This window comes from Nerophis ophidion, linkage group LG26 (assembly GCF_033978795.1).
Source record: "Nerophis ophidion isolate RoL-2023_Sa linkage group LG26, RoL_Noph_v1.0, whole genome shotgun sequence".
NCBI classification, from domain to species: Eukaryota; Metazoa; Chordata; class Actinopteri; order Syngnathiformes; family Syngnathidae; genus Nerophis; species Nerophis ophidion.
This window is the reverse complement of record NC_084636.1, coordinates 25,425,332-25,443,894: the sequence shown is the minus strand read 5'-3', so window position 1 is coordinate 25,443,894 and position 18,563 is coordinate 25,425,332. Positions and strand designations below refer to the sequence as shown.

Sequence of the window (18,563 nt, the reverse complement as noted above, 5' to 3'; positions counted from 1 at the left end):
AAGATTGTGCGAAAAAGTAATCAGAGCAAAGGGTAGCTATTTTTGAAGAAACTAGAAACTGACATTGCTCATAAATAAGAATGAATTAAAATGAATGTTGATTTGAAAAATTGACCTATTTAAATATTCCAATTACTTCACGTCAAATATTTCACTTTGAACATTTTTCTGAAGAAAATATGCAATATTTTGTGGTTTTGCCATAGAAAAATAAGTTTTGACAAAAAGGGAATAAAACATAAAGAATTAAAAATAAACGTGTCGACAGATAAACCTTAAGTTGATGTGGAGATTTAAGCATTAAATAATAACATAACATTATATGTGACTTAATTTAAAAAAATTTATGACAGAGACCCTTCTGGGTCCCCAAGACCAAACTTGAGGTGAGCCCTAAATGTAAAAATATATAAATATTTATTAGTTTTCAAAATTGCCCCGCTATGCTTTAATTTTTCAGTGTGCGGCCCTCAATGGAAAAAGTTTGGACACCCCTGGTTTATCTAATCCTAGCGTCTCCTATCCGTTCCTATCGACGGAATATAGGACGATATTTTCCCCCCAAAAAAATGTTTGAAAATGACCATTCATGGTGAGAAAATTTTTACATGCAAAATTAAATGGGTGCCCTAAATCAGTTAACACACACATACAAAACATTTTTAAATTTGCGTCAAAATTGACGGTTTTCATTTAGAACGCTTGCTGGTTTTTTAGGTAGTTAGAAGTGTAACTCAAAACTACTCAACTGATAAAAAAAAAAAATGAGGTAACATTAATGCTGTCACAGTCCACGTGCACTGATCACATCCAACAGGACGAGGTCTGTGAGTCTCGACTGAGTGCTGTAGGTTTTCTTCCAGCTGTTTTCCCGGGCCTCTCTGAGAACTTTGTGTATTGCTGTCCGGTCGGTTGCTGAGGCGTCCTGGAAGCAGTGGCGCAAAACCCTGGCCAGGGCGGCGGCCATGGCGACCTGTGACCGCGGCAACCTGCTGGAGAAGCTTTATGAAGAGATGGAGCAAGAGCTTCAGGTAATTACGGGGCACTTAGGTCATTGGTGGATTATTATGAGCCTCTATTTTTTATTACACAAGGTGGCGGCTTTGACTAATGTGACGCTTGCATGTTTGTGTCATGGTCTGTTGGGAGTGAGCCCTAAAGCTTAATATTTATGATCTGTAGCTTCTGGGAGTTACAGGCATAGAGGACCGACTCCAAGAGGGCGTTCCAGAAACGATCGCTTTACTTACACAGGCTGGGATTAAAGTATGGGTGCTAACAGGGGACAAAAAAGGTATTTTGAAACACTTCATCCAATATAGCAGCCATGGGCAGTGTTTTCCCTAATTCCTTATTTGTTTCTGGCCTTGTAGAGACCGCAGTCAACATCGGCTATTCTTGTCAACTGCTGGACCCTGATACAAAATTACTTGAGTGGCAGGAGTTGAGGTTATCAGTGCTGGAAAATACCCACACACACAGTGGAACATGAATGCATCATATCAGTGATGTTTATTTGTTCGACCAACAGAAACATCCTGCAGTCCCCGGACCCTGAAGTCAGTTTCCTTAAGGCCCGTGAAACACAGCTGTGGGCTATTGAAAAGGACAAACCCGGATCAAAGACGGCGATGGTCCTGACCGGTCCCGAACTGGTAAACACAGTATCTCAACCAAAAATACTCTCCTTACATATCAGCAAGCCTTTTTTTCATATCTTCTCAAGGGATGATAGTAGAAAGCAAAGGAGTGTAGTAACGTGATCACTTAATTTGTGGGTTATTTAAAAGGACAAACCCGGATCAAAGACGGCGATGGTCCTGACTGGTCCCGAACTGGTAAACACAGTATCCCACCAAAAATACTCTCCTTACATATCAGCAAGCCTTTTTTTCATATCTTCTCAAGGGACAATAGTAGAAAGCAAAGGAGTGTAGTAACGTGATCACTTAATTTGTGGGTTATTTAAAAGGACAAACCCGGATCAAAGACGGCGATGGTCCTGACTGGTCCCGAACTGGTAAACACAGTATCCCACCAAAAATACTCTCCTTTCATTTCAGCAAGTCTTTTTTTCAAATCTTTTCAAGGGACAATAGTAGAAAGCAGAGGAGTGTAGTAGCGTGATCACTTAATTTGTGGGCTATTGAAAAGGACAAACCCGGATCAAAGACAGCGATGGTCCGGACCGGTCCCGAACTTGTAAACACAGTATCTCACCAAAAATACTCTCCTTACATATCAGCAAGTCTTTTTTTCATCTCTTCTCAAGGGACGATAGTAGAAAACAGAGGAGTGTAGTAGCGTGATCACTTAATTTATGGCTTATGTAAAAGGACAAACGCGGATCAAAGACAGCGATGGTCATGACCGGTCCCGAACTGGTAAACACAGTATCTCAACCAAAAATACTCTCCTTACATATCAGCAAGCCTTTTTTTCATATCTTCTCAAGGGACAATAGTAGAAAGCAGAGGAGTGTAGTAACGTGATAGTTTAATTTATGGGCTATTGAAAAGGACAAACCCGGATCAAAGACGGCGATGGTCCTGACCGGTCCCGAACTGGTAAACACAGTATCTCACCAAAAATACTCTCCTTACATTTCAGCAAGTCTTTTTTTCATATCTTTTCAAGGGACAATAGTAGAAATCAGAGGAGTGTAGTAGCGTGATCACTTTATTTATGGTTTATTTAAAAGGACAAACCCGGATCAAAGACGCCGATGGTCCTGACCGGTCCTGAACTGGTAAACACAGTATCTCACCCAAAATACTCTCCTTACATATAAGCAAGCCTTTTTTTCATATCTTCTCAAGGGACAATAGTAGAAAGCAGAGGAGTGTAGTAGCGTGATCCCTTAATTTGTGGGCTATTGAAAAGGACAAACCCGGATCAAAGACGGCGATGGTCCTGACCGGTCCCGAACTGGTAAACACAGTATCTCAACCAAAAATACTCTCCTTACATATCAGCAAGCCTTTTTTTCATATCTTCTCAAGGGATGATAGTAGAAAGCAAAGGAGTGTAGTAGCGTGATCACTTAATTTGTGGGTTATTTAAAAGGACAAACCCGGATCAAAGACGGCAATGGTCCTGACCGGTCCCGAACTGGTAAACACAGTATCTCAACCAAAAATACTCTCCTTACATATCAGCAAGTCTTTTTTTCATATCTTTTCAAGGGACAATAGTAGAAAGCAGAGGAGCGTAGTAGCGTGATCACTTAATTTGTGGGCCATTGAAAAGGACAAACCCGGATCAAAGACGGCGATGGTCCTGACCGGTCCCGAACTGGTAAACACAGTATCTCACCAAAAATACTCTCCTTACATATCAGCGGGTCTTTTTTTCATATCTCCTCAAGGGACAATAGTAGAAAGCAAAGGAGTGTAGTAGCGTGATCACTTAATTTGTGGGTTATTTAAAAGGACAAACCCAGATCAAAGACGGCGATGGTCCTGACCGGTCCCGAACTGGTAAACACATTAACTCAACCAAAAATACTCTCCTTACATATCAGCAAGCCTTTTTTCATATCTTCTCAAGGGACGATAGTAGAACGCAGAGGAGTGTAGTAGCGTGATCACTTAATTTGTGGGCTATTGAAAAGGACAAACCCGGATCAAAGACGGCGATGGTCTTGACCGGTCCCGAACTTGTAAACACAGTATCTCAACCAAAAATACTCTCCTTACATATCAGCAAGCCTTTTTCTCATATCTTCCCAAGGGACGATAGTAGTGAAGTGAAGTGAAGTGAATTATATTTATATAGCGCTTTTCTCAAGTGACTCAAAGCGCTTTACATAGTGACACCCAATATCTAAGTTACATTTAAACCAGTGTGGGTGGCACTGGGAGCAGGTGGGTAAAGTGTCTTGCCCAAGGACACAACGGCAGTAACTAGGCTGGCACAAGCGGGAATCGAACCTGCAACCCTCAAGTTGCTGACACGGCCACTCTACCAACCGAGCTATACCGCAGAGGAGTGTAGTAGCGTGATCACTTAATTTGTGGGCTATTGAAAAGGACAAACCCGGATAAAAGTCGGTGATGGTCCAAAAATAACGTTGCATGGATGGCAATTTGCTCCAAAACCTATATGTACCTTTCTGCATTAATGGTGCCTTCACAGATGTGTAAGTTACCCATGCCTTGGGCACTAATACACCCCCATACCATCACAGATGCCGGCTTTTGAACTTTGCGCCGGTCCAGATGGTTCTTTTCGTCTTTGTTCCGGAGGACACAATCTCCACAGTTTCCAAAAACTATCTGAAATATGGTCTCGACAGACCACAGAACACTTTTCCACTTTGCATCAGTCCATCTTGGGCCCAGTGAAGCCAGCAGCGTTTCTGGGTGTTGTTGATAAATGGCTTTCGCTTTGCATAGTAGTTTTAACTTGCACTCACAAATGTAGCGACAAACTGTAGTTACTGACAGTGGTTATCTGAAGAGTTCCTGAGCTCATGTGGCGATATCCTTTACACACTGATGTCGCTTTTTGATGCATTACCGCCTGACGGATCAAATGTCCATATTATCATCTCTTAAGTACAGGGAGTTCTTCAAATTCAGAGCTAATATTTGCAAAAAAATAAAGTTTTTCAGTTGGAACGTTAAGTATATTGTCTTTGCAGTCTATTCAATTGAATATATATTGAAACGGATTTGTAAATCATTGTATTCTGTTTTTATTTACGATTCACACAACGTGCCAACTTCACTGGTTTTGGGTTTTGTATATTCAGTGTAACAAGTGGCCCTCTGAGGGCAGCCAAAACTTCCATGTGGACCACAATGTGAACAAGTTTGACACCCCTACCTTAACGGTTGTAGTATAAAATATATTTCTCTTCAGACAGAGTTTGACCAGAAACCGGAATGGGGGTCCACGTTCATGAACCTGGCCAAACAGTGTCAGTCGGTGTTGTGTTGCCGGGTGACACCTGGGCAGAAGGCCAACATCGTCACTCTGGTCCAGAACCACACCAGCTCAATTACGCTGTCAATCGGGGACGGCACCAACGATGTCAACATGATCAAGAGTAAGTAAAATGTTAATATTGCAAAATGTTTTGATGGTGGTCCTGAATCTTGTTGTGCATTTGCAACATTAGCGGCTCAAGTTGGCGTGGGTCTGGTCGGAGTGGAGGGAGGCCAGGCTGTGCAGAACGCAGACTTTGCCTTGTCTCAGTTCAGGTTCCTGCAGAGGTTGCTCCTGGTCCATGGGCGCTGGTCTTACCGCCGCATCTCCCTTTTTTTGAGTTACTACTTGTTTAAGACATGCAGCTATACGCTTGTCCAAACATGGTTTGGCATCTTCAACGGCTTCAGTGCTCAGGTACGATATCCTTAACCCTTGGTTAACTTTTCCAGCGTAAAACAATGATATTATACCACCAGTAATAATTACGAGTCGGTTCCTATTTTTATTTTTTTTTGTATTGAAAATGCTTTTTAACTTTTCTCTCTTGCAGTCAGTGTATGAGGGATGGTTCATAACTTTGTACATTGTCTTCTACACGGCTTTCCATATTCTGTTTGTGGCCTTCTTTGAAAAGGTGAGAAAGTTCAAATGTTTTAATACAAGACTCAATTGAAAAAAGTAAGACGTAAAATCCAAACGAATACAGATTTCTACCAATTTAAACAGACGCGTTTGTGTCACGATGTGGTGGTGACGAACCCCAAGATGCAGAGATGACAGGCTTGGTACATGAAAACATTGTTTTAATTTTCAAATAAAAAAAGCAAGGAAAACACAAACCAGAAACCAGAAAACAGCAAACAGGGACAGGAGTCGGGATCCAGGGAATAGCTCACAGCATTAAAAAAAAATAAAAAAAACAGGCAATCCACAGCATACAGCAAACAATACTCCAGCACTGACTGGTGGGCAAGGCAGGTTTAAATAATGCCTCTGATTAGTGCTCGGGCAGCAGGTGAGCAGGCGAACACTAATCAGAGGCAGGTGGAAATAATAAGTAACCATGGTAACTAAAACAAACAAGAGTGGACAAAAAACAGGAACTAGTGGAGTCCAAAACTAACAGAACACAACAAAACATTAATATTAAGCATGTTGTTTAATATTAATAATTATAATCATTTTATTTTGTTAAATGTCATTTTGTGTATATATTTAAAAAAAAATTATATTTACAGTAATAATAATACTCAAGATGGGTCAATGAAGCTACTTGAAGAAACAAAATCATTGTAAATAGTATATTTTATATTATTATTATTGTATTATTTTAGTAACATAATGTGACTGTAAAACACATAATTTACTTATTTAAACCTGTTTAAAAATGTATGCGTTTGCTACAGTATAATTGTATTTTCATTAATATTTTAGTATATATTATTATATTTATTTATACAGTACTAATGATTATACACAATATTGCTAATTGTAGAAATACTAGAATGAACAAATAAATTGTATAAAATAATCAAAAAATAGTTAAAAAAATATATTATATTATATTAGTATCCATCCATCCATCCGTCCATTTTTCTACCGCTTATTCCTTTTGGAGTCGCGGGGAGCGCTTGTGCCTATCTCAGCTACCATCTGGCGGAAGGCGACGTACACCCTGGACAAGTCGCCAGCTCATTGCAGATTATATTGTTATGTTATAATAATTAACCATATTATTATATCATATTAATTATTATATTAATTATATAATTTATATAATTATAATAACAATTATTATACTATATAATATTTTTCTTATTTATGCCGGAAAACAAAAATGTTGTTAAATACAAAGAAAATGTACAAACCCCAAAACCAGTGAAGTTGGCACGTTCGGTAAATCATAAATAAAAACAAAATACAATGATTTGCAAATCCTTTTCAACTTACAAACGTATACTCAATTGAATAAACTGCAAAGACAAGATACTTAACATTCAAACTGGAAAACGTTTCTCATCAAACACTTATTTGGAACATCCCACAGGTGAACAAGCTAATTGGGAACAGGTGGATGCCATGATTGGGTATAAAAGCAGCTTTTATGAAATGCTCAGTCATTCACAAACAACAATAGGGTGAGGGTCACCACTTTGTGAACAAATGCATGAGCAAATTGTCGAACAGTTTAAGAACAACATTTCTCAACAAGCTATTGCAAGAAATTTAGGGATTTCACCATCTACGGTCCGTAATATCATCCAAAGGTTCAGAAAATCTGGAGAAATCACCGCACATAAGCGGTGGTATTACGGTCCTTCGATAGCTTAGGCAGTACTGCGTCAACAAGCGACATCAGTGTGTAGAGGATATCACCACATGAACTCAGGACCACTTAAGAAAACCACTGTCAGTAACTACAGTTCGTAGCTACATCTGTAAGTGGAAGTTAAGACTCTACTTGTGTGCTCCGGAACAAAGAAGAGAAGAACCATCCGGATTGTGGGTCTCTGTAGGTCGAAAAAGAGTACATTTGCAAAATTAATCATGAATGCAGCCCCAAGAAAAATACAGAGAAAAGAAGAATGTAAAACTTAAAAAGCAGTTAGTTAAGAATAAATAAACCCCATTTAGAAAAACATAAATACATGTACAAAACCAAACTCCCCTTGACACTGCAGACACTTCTCTGAACCTTTTGATGATATTACGGACCGTAGATGGCGAATTCCTAAATTCCTTGCAATAGCTCGCTGAGAAAAGTTGTTCTTAAACTGTTCGACAATTTGCTCACACATTTGTTCACAACGTAGTGACCCTCGCCCCATCCTTGTTTGTGAATGACTAAGCATTTAATGGAAGCTGCTTTTACACCCAATCATGGCACCCACCTGTTCCTAATTAGCCTGTCCACCTGCGGGATGTTCCAAATAAGTGTTTGATGAGTTCTCCTCAACATTCTCAGTAATTTTTGCCACTTGTGCCAGCTTTTGTGAAACATGTTGCAGGCATCAAATTCCCAATGAGCTAATATTTGCAAAAAATAACAAACTTTACCCATTCCAAGGTTAAGTAACTTGTATTTGCGGTCTATTCTATTGAATATAGGTTAGAAAGGATGTGCAAATCATTGTATTCTGTCTTTATTTACGATTTACACAATGTGCCAACTTCACTGGTTTTGGTTTTATGTTTGCATTATGAGAATGTTGAATTCCAAAATAAAGGTACATATGTCTTTCATTCATTAGCTTTGTGCCACTGCAGGTATTGCACTCTCAGTTACTTAAGGTTCTTCTTTCTTCTAGGATGTGAGTGCAGAAAACAGCCTAAAACAGCCCGAGCTCTACAAGTCTGGACAGAGGCAGCAGCTTTCCAGTCCACTGGTCATATTTGCGTCACTGGTGTACGCCATTTACGCTTCACTTGCTCTCTTCTTCATCCCGTATGGAGTCTTCTTCGACACATATTTCGACTACCAGACCATGGCGATCACTGTGTCCATGGCAGCTACTTTCACCGCCATCATTGAGGTCAGACTAGCGCACAATGCGATCCGATGAAAGACTATTTTACTTGTTGGCCCGAACTGTTTATTTTCTCTTCTATCAGAATGTGGTGATCAGCAGATATTGGACATTGTTGAACGTAGGAGCAGTGTGCTGTTCTTTGCTCATGTTCTTCATCGGCACCACGGTCACAAATTGCAAGTTCCTGTTTCTCAGAGCACCTCTGGACTACTTCTTTTACGGTACAATCTTTATTCAATTACATTTTTGAGTAATTTGTAGATACAGTTGAGCCACCAAAAGTTAAGATTATCGAGTGAAAAGTTAAGCCTGCTTCCAGCCAGATGGATTTGTTTTTAGTAGCGATCGGAGCCGATATTTGCTTTTTTCTTCACCGCAACTGTGCCCTAGATTTTACTGTTCATGGCTAAAGATTGTACTCATGTCAAAGATTCCTTCAAAAAGGAGACCCAGTTACATTTTCATATTCCTTGTTGCACATATGCAGGAGTTGCATAAATTCCAGTAGGGTGCATGTCTTGCCAGAACATGGACTAGAATTTGAAAGCAAGCTGCAACATTTTTTTTGTGTGTCTACAAAAATATGCATATACTGTACATTTTAAAAATACTATGCATCACTTAGTCCTAGTTTATCTTGCCATTTGAATGATTGGGTTGTTGGAGGTTACAGCGCGTGTATAGAAGCTGTTTTTAGTCTGTTTGGTTTGCTTTTTGCATACAGCGATTTTGATCCATTGTGATTGTCACGCTTGTCCCTGAAAGTTTTGTTTTGTTTTAGTTTTTCCTCTGTGTATGTCTTTGTTTCCTGTCAGCGCTTTTATTTTGGTCATTTCCTGCTTTTCTCCCTGAGCGCTGTTTCCCCTCAGCTGCGGCTGATTGACACCTGGCCACACCTGGTGTCAATCAGTCCGCTCTTATTTAAAACTGCTTTGTCCTCCAGTCAGTGCTGGATTATTGTCGTGTCAATGTCACCACTACCTGTCAACGTCATTATTACTTATCGTTGTAGCTGTGTCTACTTCTGTTCACTCTGTTCATGCCATAGGTCCTTCGTGTCACAGTAAGTGTTTTTGTTCATAGCCAAGTTTGTTATCCGCCTCGTGCGCGCCTTTTGTTAGTACCCTTTTGTTTGTTCTTGTTTTAGTGTTTAAATTAAATCATGTTTTCTTACTCAATGCCTGCCACCTTCTCTGCATCTTGGGGTTCATCACCAACAACACACCGTGACAGTGATGCTTTCTGGCCTTCTTTGTCAGGCAACCAGTATAAATGTCAGTATGAGCAGGGAGTGAATGCGATGCGTTCGGCAGTTTTCACCACCTTCTGCATGTGGTTCCTGTTCTCTTGAGTGCAGCAGTACAACAGCAGGCTTTCTATAACTGACCAGTAGATGTTTGTGAGCAGGGGTGGATGGAGATGGACCTGTTTCAGCCTCCTCAGGAAATACAGTCTCTGCTGGGCCTTCCCTAACTGACGTTTCATGTGCGTGTTCCACAAAAAGGTCTGCCGAAATATGCACTGCCAAGGAACCTGATATTGTCCACTCTCTAGACCTTCTGCCCCCAATTGCAGAGTTCAGAGTGTACACTCAGTTTGGATTTCCTAAAGTCTACTATCATCTCTTTTGTTTTAGTGATGTTGAGCTCCAAGTTACTTTCAATACATCAGTCTGGATCTCCTCTCTGTCGGCTGTCTTGTTGCTCTCTGAAATCAGTCCTGCAAAAGTGATAGCGTCAGCGTACTTAACAATGGTGTGAGTGGGGTGTGAGGGTAAACATTCATCCATCCATCCATCTTCTTCCGTTTATCTGTCGGGGCAGCAGCCTAAGCAGGGAAGCCAAGACTTTCCTCTCCCCAGCCACTTTGTCCAGCTCTTCCCAGGGGATCCCGAGGCGTTCCCAGGCCAGCCGGGAGACATAGTCTTCCCAATGTGTCCTGGGTCTTCCCTGTGGCCTCCTACCGATTGGACGTGCCCTAAACACCTCTCTAGGGAGACGTTCGGGTGGCATCCTGACCAGATGCCCAAACCACCTTATCTGGCTCCTCTCGATGTGGAGGAGCAGCGGCTTTACTTTGAGCTCGCCCCGGATGGCAGAGCCTCTTACCCTATCTCTAAGGGTGAGAAGGGTTTCCTCTGCCACTCGGCGGAGGAAACTAAATTTGGCCGCTTGTACCCGTGATCTTGTCCTTTCGGTCATAACAAAAAGCTCATGACCATAGGTGAGGATGGGAACGTAGAGCGACCGGTAAATTGAGAGCTTTGTCTTACGGCTCAGCTCCTTCTTCACCACAACGGATCGATACCGCGTCCGCATTATTGAAGACGCCGCACCAATCCGCCTGTCGATCTCGGGATCCACTCTTCCCTCATGCGTGAACAAGACTCCTAGGTACTTAAACTCCTCCACTTGGTGAAGGGTTTCCTCCCCACTCCAGAGATGGCACTCCACCCTTTTCCGGGCGAGAACTATGGACTCGGACTTGGAGTTGCTGATTCTCATCCCAGCCGCTTCAGACTCGGCTGCGAACCGATCCAGTGAGAGCTGAAGAGCCTGGCCAGATGAAGCAATCAGGACCACATCATCTACATAAAGCAGATCTAATCCTGCAGCCACCAAACCGGATCCCCTCAACGCCTTGATTTCACCTAGAAATTCTGTCCATAAAAGTCAAGAACAGAATCGGTGACAAAAGGCAGCCTTGGCGGAGTCCAACCCTCACTGGAAACGTGTACGACTTACTGCCGGCAATGCAGACCAAGCATTGAGGGTAAACAGTCATGGGTGAAATGGAGAGTATTGGACTCAGGACATATCTCTGTGGTGTGCCTGTGCAGAGAGTGAGGGTTGAGGAGGTATATTTTCCCACAGTGAACTGCCCAGGCCGAGGTCGATTTTCTGCACTAACTTACCACTCAATCAATCAATCAACGTTTATTAATACAGCCCTTAATCACAAGTATCTCAAAGCGCTGCAGAAGCCGTAACAACATCCTCGGCTTAGATCCCACATCAGGGCAAGAAAAAACTCAACCCAATGGGAGACAATGAGAAACCTTGGAGCGTTTGGGCTACCAGTGCAATGGATTTCGAGTGGATCTAGTTAATAGTGCAAGAGTCCAGTCCATAGTGGGGCCAGCAGGGGATCATCTTGAATGGAGAAAAGTTAGCAGCGCAGAGACGTCCCCGACTGATGCACAAATGAATATTCCACCCCAGGTCCTGACTTTGAACAGCTAGCGCTCATCTGTGGTCACCTAATAATCTCACCACGCAGGAGTGGTTGTATGAAATGACAGTACTGAAGGCTGATCTAAAGTCTACAAAAAAGCATTCTCACATATGTATTACGTCTGTACAGGTGTGTCAGTGCATGGCCGTTACTATAGCAGCCTCGGTTGCCCTTTTTGCTCCATCTGCAAAATAGTGAGTGCCATGGTTAGCAGGCAGAACAGATTTAATGTGGGTGACAATGAGTCTTTCCAACCATTCGGCGATCATTGGAGTTATCATTGGGGCTTCTCACTGCGTTCTTTGTGGGAACTGGAACTATTGTGGCAGCCTTCAAACAGGAAGTAAGAGTTCACAGAAACAGTGAAAACTAAAAATACAGGTGAACACCTCTGCCAGCTGGACAGCGCAGTCCCTCAGCATCCTCCCGGCGAAACCGTTGGGGCTAAGAGTGGGAGGAAGGGCTAAATATGTTCTTTTTCTTGACAGAAAATAATTGAGAAGCAGTTTATTGAACATATAAAACAGTACCGAAGTGTGCAAAATTTCTTCTTGGAACACACTGGATGGGACAGGAAGTATCATTGCCTCAGGATATTGACGCGATATTGTCTACTCCATTAGTAAATAGTGGCCCGCCCCAACTTTGGCGAAGGGGGGTCATGCCTAGCGACCGTGCAAAGGAAAAGCCACAGCCTGAAAAACCCTTCTTATTGTGAAAAGCCTTACAGGTAAAATACGTAAACGGACAAAGACAGGATTATTGTTCAGTCGAGATAGAGAACTAAGCTACAAGCTTAAACTTTTAATGAGGCACTTTGAGCAATAAGTTTCTTTATTCGACTTGTGCCTTCCGTCCAAGTGCTGCTGGGATAGGCTCCAGCGCACAAGCGGTGGCAAAGAGATGGATCGATAGAATTTCCTAATACAAATAGATCATTCACTGTTTAAACTGTTACTGTTGTACTTGTCTGCGTTGTTACACTTTCCTGAAAAGGAACCTTGTTTTTGAGCACAATCACTGGGAATTGCCAGCTACTGGTGTACAGTTTGTTTCATTTCAAACATTCTTAGAGTGGTATTACACTAAAGTTAAAGGCCTACTGAAATTAGATTTTCTTATTTAAACGGGGATAGCAGGTCCATTCTATGTGTCATACTTGATCATTTCGCGATATTGCCATTTTTTTGCTGAAAGGATTTAGTGGAGAACATCGACGATAAAGTTCACAACTTTTGGTCGCTAACAGAAAAGCCCTGCCTTTACCGGAAGTAGCAGACGATGACGTCACCCGTTGAGGGCTCCTCACATCCTCACATTGTTTTTAATGGGAGCCTCCAACAAAAAAAGCTATTCGGACCGAGAAAACGACAATTTCCCCATTAATTTGAGCGAGGATGAAAGATTTGTGTTTGAGGATATTGATAGCGACGGACTAGAAAAAAAATAAAAATAAAATCAAGTTAATAAAAAAAAAGGCGATTGCATTGTTTTTAGACACATTTACTAGGATAATTCTGGGAAATCCCTTATCTTTCTATTGTGTTGCTAGTGTTTTAGTGAGTTTGATATTACCTGATAGCCGGAAGGGTGTATCCACGGGTGTGTTGACGCCAGTGTCTGATGGAAGTTGACGGCAGCTGTACGGACGGCACAAGCTCAGCTGATCTCTGGTAAATGGCGACTTTTTACCACAATTTTTTTTACCGAAAACTGCTGGTTGACAAGTGGTCGAGATCCATGTTCGCCGGACCGCTCTGATCCATAATAAAGTTTCACCTCTGGGAATTTTAAACAAGGAATCGCGGTGTGTTTGTGTGGCTAAAGGCTAAAGCTTCCCAACTCCATCTTTCTACTTTGACTTCTCCATTATTAACTGAACAAATTGCAAAAGATTCAGCAAAACAGATGTCCAAAATACTGTGTAATTATGCGGTTAAAGCAGACGACTTTTAGCTGTGTGTGTTCAGCGCTAATATTTCCTAACAGTCCGTGACGTCACGCGTACACGTCAGCATTCTGCGACGTTTTCATTTTAAAATTGCAATTTAGTAAACTAAAAAGGCCGTATTGGCATGGGTTGCAATGTTAATATTTCATCATTGATTTATAAACTATCAGACTGCGTGGTGGGTAGTAGTGGGTTTCAGTAGGCCTTTAAGCAGTTTTATGTTTGTGTTCTTCTTCCTTACTGTACCCGAAAATGAACTGTAATGACAAATGTCAATTTAAGAAATAAGCAAACAACCTGATGTGTGCTGATTTTTCACCAGGTGCGTCCGACATGGCCTTCAGTGATCCAGTCGTATGGCTCACGGCTGTGCTCGCCGCCTGGACGGCCGTGTTGCCTTCAATGGTCTTCCATGCAGTCAGTGCCATCCGCCCCAACCAAGACAAACATAGGGTGAATAAATTGTACTTAATTTACATATATGGGTGACAGCCACTACTGATGTCTTACCTGGATGTGCGGTGCAGGTCCACAGCATGACTCCTCAGCCAGTAGAACTGAATTCAAGGTTCACACGGGGATCATCTCGGCGTCGTTCTTCATTTGCTGTCTCTCAAGGACCTGCGCCTGAACGCCTGATCTCTTCAGGCATCCAAAACACAGTTATGGATACCAACGGTGTGGACTCCAGCGATGCGATTTGGTCTCAAGTATAACACGAGTGTCATTTTTTCTGATTTTGGACTCATCTTGACAAAATCATGAAAGACTTGCAACTCGACTTGGACTTTTACAATAACTGACCCGGGACTTGACTCGGGCTTTAGCAATGCAACCTCATAGCACTTGAGAGATTAGGTAGGAGTGTTCAGCAAATGTGTCCTCAGCAGTTATACACAAAATGTAGTTTAAAGGGGAACATTATCACAATTTCAAAAGGGTTAAAAACAATAAAAATCAGTTCCCAGTGGCTTGTTGTATTTTTTTAAGTTTTTTTCAAAATTTTACCGGTCCCCTAATATCCCTAAAAAAAGCTTTAAAGTGCTTGATGTTCGCTATTTGCGATGCGACTATCCATTTCCCTGTGACGTCATACAGTGCTGCCAATGTAAACAAACAACGGCAAATACCACAGCAAGATATAGCGACATTAGCTCGGATTCAGACTCGGATTTCAGCGACTTAAGCGATGTATTGAAACGGATAGTTGGAGTATGAAAGTATTGAAGAAGAAACTGAAGCTATTGAGCGAATAGCTATTGACGCTATTCATAGCCATAGCATGGCCGAATAGCTGCGTTAGCATCGCCGGTAAAATGTGCGGACCAAACGATCAGGACTTTCGCATCTTGTGACACTGGAGCAACTTAAATCCGTCGATTGGTAAGTGTTTTTTTTCGCATTAAATGTGGGTGGAAGGAAACATAATATAGTTGCAAATGCATCTGCAGGTTATCCATACATCTCTGTGCCATGTCTGCTTTAGCACCGCCGGTAAATAGCATGTTAGCATCAATTAGCTGGCAGTCAACATCAACAAAACTCACCTTTGTGAATTCGTTGACTTTATAGTTGCAAATGCATCTGCAAGTTATCCATACATCTTTGTGCCATGTCTGCTTTAGCACCGCCGGTAAGTAGCTTGTTAGCATCGATTAGCGTAGCATGTTAGCATCAATTAGCTGGCAGTCAACATCAACAAAACTGACCTTTGTGAATTCGTTGACTTTATAGTTGCAAATGCATCTGCAGGTTATCCATACATCTCTGTGCCATGTCTGCTTTAGCACCGCCGGTAAATAGCATGTTAGCGTTGATTAGCATAGCATGTTAGCATCAATTAGCTGGCAGTCACGCCACAACCAAATTTGTCTGATTAGCACATAAGTCAACATCAACAAAACTCACCTTTGTGATTTCGTTGAATTTATCGTTGCAAATGCATCTGCAGGTTATCCATACATCTCTGTGCCATGTATGTCCTCGCCGGTAAAATGTGGAGACACTTTGGCACATTCAATGGGGGTCTGGCGGCAGACACTTTCGCATCTTCGGGCCAGTGGTGCAACTTGAATCCCTCCCTGTTAGTGTTGTTACACCCTCCGACAACACACCGACGAGGCATGATGTCTCCAAAGTTCCAAAAAATAGTCGAAAAAACGGAAAATAACAGAGCTGAGACCCGGTGTTTGTAATGTGTTGAATGTGTTGTTTTACCTCGGGGACGTCACGTTCTGACGTCATCGCAAAAAGAGCGAGAAACAGAAAGGTGTTTAATTCGCCAAAATTCACCCATTTAGAGTTCGGAAATTGGTTAAAAAAATATATGGTCTTTTTTCTGCAACATCAAGGTATATATTGACGCTTACATAGGTTTGGTGATAATGTTCCCCTTTAAAGACAAAATGGATGCAATTATGATTTTCTTGACCATGTGAAAAGTTTGCATTGCAGCTTATTCCCCGGGTTGTGTCCCAGCCACCGCATATCAATGTAAAAGGTGGCATGCCACTCAAATGTGCAAGTACTTCCTGTCACCATAATACGTTCTGTCTAGTAAGTATACTGAACAAAATATAAACACAACACTTGTTTTTGCTCTCATTTTTCATGAGTTGAACTGAAAGATCTAAAACTTTTACTGTATACACAAAATACCTATACCTCTCAAATGAGTGGGTCATTATGTTGGACCCACTCGACGTCCATTGCCTCCGGTCTCCCTTAGACGGGAGGTTAGAGGGGGTCACCCACATCTGCGGTCCTCTCCAAGGTTTCTCATAGTCAACCACATTGACGTCGCACTGGGTTGTGAGTTTTTGCTTGCCCTTTTTTGGGCTCTGAATCGAGGATGTCGTTGTGGCTTTTGCAGCCCTTTGAGGCACTTGTGATTTATGGCTGTGTACATAAACATTGATTGATTGATTGATGAAATATTCATCATTGGGAGTCTGGGGGGTCAGAAAAGCTTTCAATATCTGGTGTGACCACCATTGGCCTCACGCAGTTCAACACATCTTCTTGGCATAGAGTTGATCAGGTTGTTGATTTTGGCCTGCGGAATGTTGGTCCACTCTTCTTCAATGGCTGGGTGAAGTTGCTGGATATCGGCAGGAACTGGAACATGTTGTTGTGTACGTCGATCCCCAGCATTTCAAACATGCTCAATGGGTGACATGTACGGAGAATATGCTGGCCATGCAAAAACTGGGAAGTTTTCAACTTACAGATCCCTGCAACATGGGGCTGTGCATTCTCATGCTTCAACATGAGGTGATGGTCTCAGGTCAATGGCACAACAATGGGCCTTAGGATCTCGTCAAGGTATATCTGTGCATTTAAAATGCTATCAACAAAATGCACTTGAGCTTGTTTTCCATAACCTACACCTGCCCACACCATAACGACACCCCCACCATGGACAATTGATTCTTAACATCTCAGCAAACCCCTCTCCAACATGACACCCTACACGCTGTCTGCCATCTGCCCTAAACACTGAAAACCAGGATTCTTCCGTGCAGACAACACTTCTCCAAAGTGCCATACACCATGAAATGTGAATATTGGCCTACCCAAGTCAGTTACAAGATCAAGAGCAGTCAGGTTGGGACCGCGACGAGGACAACGAGCGTGCAGATGAGCTTCCCTGAGACGATTTCTCACAGTTTGTACAGAAATTATTTGGTTATGCAAACCAATTGTTGCAGCAGCTGTCTGAGTGGCCGGTCTCAGACAATCATGGTGGTGCATCGGCTGGATGGGGAGGTCCTGGGCTGATTAGATCACACATGGTCTGCGATTGTGAGCCCGGTTGGATGCGCTGCCAAATTCTCTGAAACGCCTTTGGAGACGGCTAATGATAGAGAAATGAACATACACTTCATGGGTCACAACTCTGGTGGACATTCTTGCAATCATCATGCCAACTGCACTCTCCCTCAAAACTTGTGGCATTGTGCTGTGTGATAAAACTGCACATTTCAAAATGTCCTTTTATAGTGGGCATCCTAAAGCACACCTGTGCAATAATTATGCTGTTTTATCAGCATCTCGATGTGCCACACCTGTGAGGTGAGATCAATTATCTTGGTAGAAGCATTTAAGTCTCACCTTAAAACTCATCTGTATACTCTAGCCTTTAAATAGACCTCCTTTTTAGACCAGTTGATCTGCCGCTTCTTTTCTTTCTCCTATGTCCCCCCCTCCCTTGTGGAGGGGGTCCGGTCTGATAACCATGGATGAAGTACTGGCTGTCCAGAGTCGAGACCCAGGATGGACCGCTCGTCGGGACCCAGGATGGACCGCTCGCCTGTATCGATTGGGGACATCTCTACGCTGCTGACCCGCCTCCGCTTGAGATGGTCTCCTGTGGACGGGACTCTCGCTGCTGTCTTGGATCCGCTTTGAACTGAACTCTCGCGGCTGTGTTGGAGCCACTATGGATTGAACTTTCACAGCATCATGTTAGACCCGCTCGACATCCATTGCTTTCGGTCCCCTAGAGGGGGGGGGGGGGGGGGGGTTGCCCACATCTGAGGTCCTCTCCAAGGTTTCTCATAGTCAGCATTGTCACTGGCGTCCCACTGGATGTGAATTCTCCCTGCCCACTGGGTGTGAGTTTTCCTTGCCCTTTTGTGGGTTCTTCCGAGGATGTTGTAGTCGTAATGATTTGTGCAGTCCTTTGAGACATTTGTGATTTGGGGCTATATAAATAAACATTGATTGATTGATTGATGGTAAAGAAAAAATCTCACTAACACAGATTTAGACAATTTTCTGAACAATATTTGTGATTATATGATAAAAGTTTTAGATCTTTGTAGATCTTTGAGTTCAACTCATGAAGAATGGGAGCAAAAACAAAAGTGTTGGGTTTATAATTTATGTTCAGTGTAAATCATTTGCAATCT

At 42.3% G+C, this 18,563-nt stretch overlaps 1 protein-coding gene across 1 annotated transcript in view; it reads left to right on the top strand.

The window, feature by feature from the left end:
• Window positions 1-14,366, top strand: part of atp8b3 (ATPase phospholipid transporting 8B3) — a 51,997-nt gene extending 37,631 nt beyond the window's left edge. Inside the window, exons 17-27 of the mRNA XM_061887788.1 lie at window positions 864-1,031; window positions 1,183-1,294; window positions 1,374-1,449; window positions 1,532-1,655; window positions 4,867-5,053; window positions 5,126-5,349; window positions 5,486-5,569; window positions 8,244-8,468; window positions 8,548-8,686; window positions 13,973-14,103; window positions 14,178-14,366. Coding sequence (XP_061743772.1) covers window positions 864-1,031; window positions 1,183-1,294; window positions 1,374-1,449; window positions 1,532-1,655; window positions 4,867-5,053; window positions 5,126-5,349; window positions 5,486-5,569; window positions 8,244-8,468; window positions 8,548-8,686; window positions 13,973-14,103; window positions 14,178-14,366 — 1,659 coding nt within the window. The remainder of the gene's footprint in view (window positions 1-863; window positions 1,032-1,182; window positions 1,295-1,373; window positions 1,450-1,531; window positions 1,656-4,866; window positions 5,054-5,125; window positions 5,350-5,485; window positions 5,570-8,243; window positions 8,469-8,547; window positions 8,687-13,972; window positions 14,104-14,177) is intronic.
• Window positions 14,367-18,563: the final 4,197 nt, after the last annotated feature.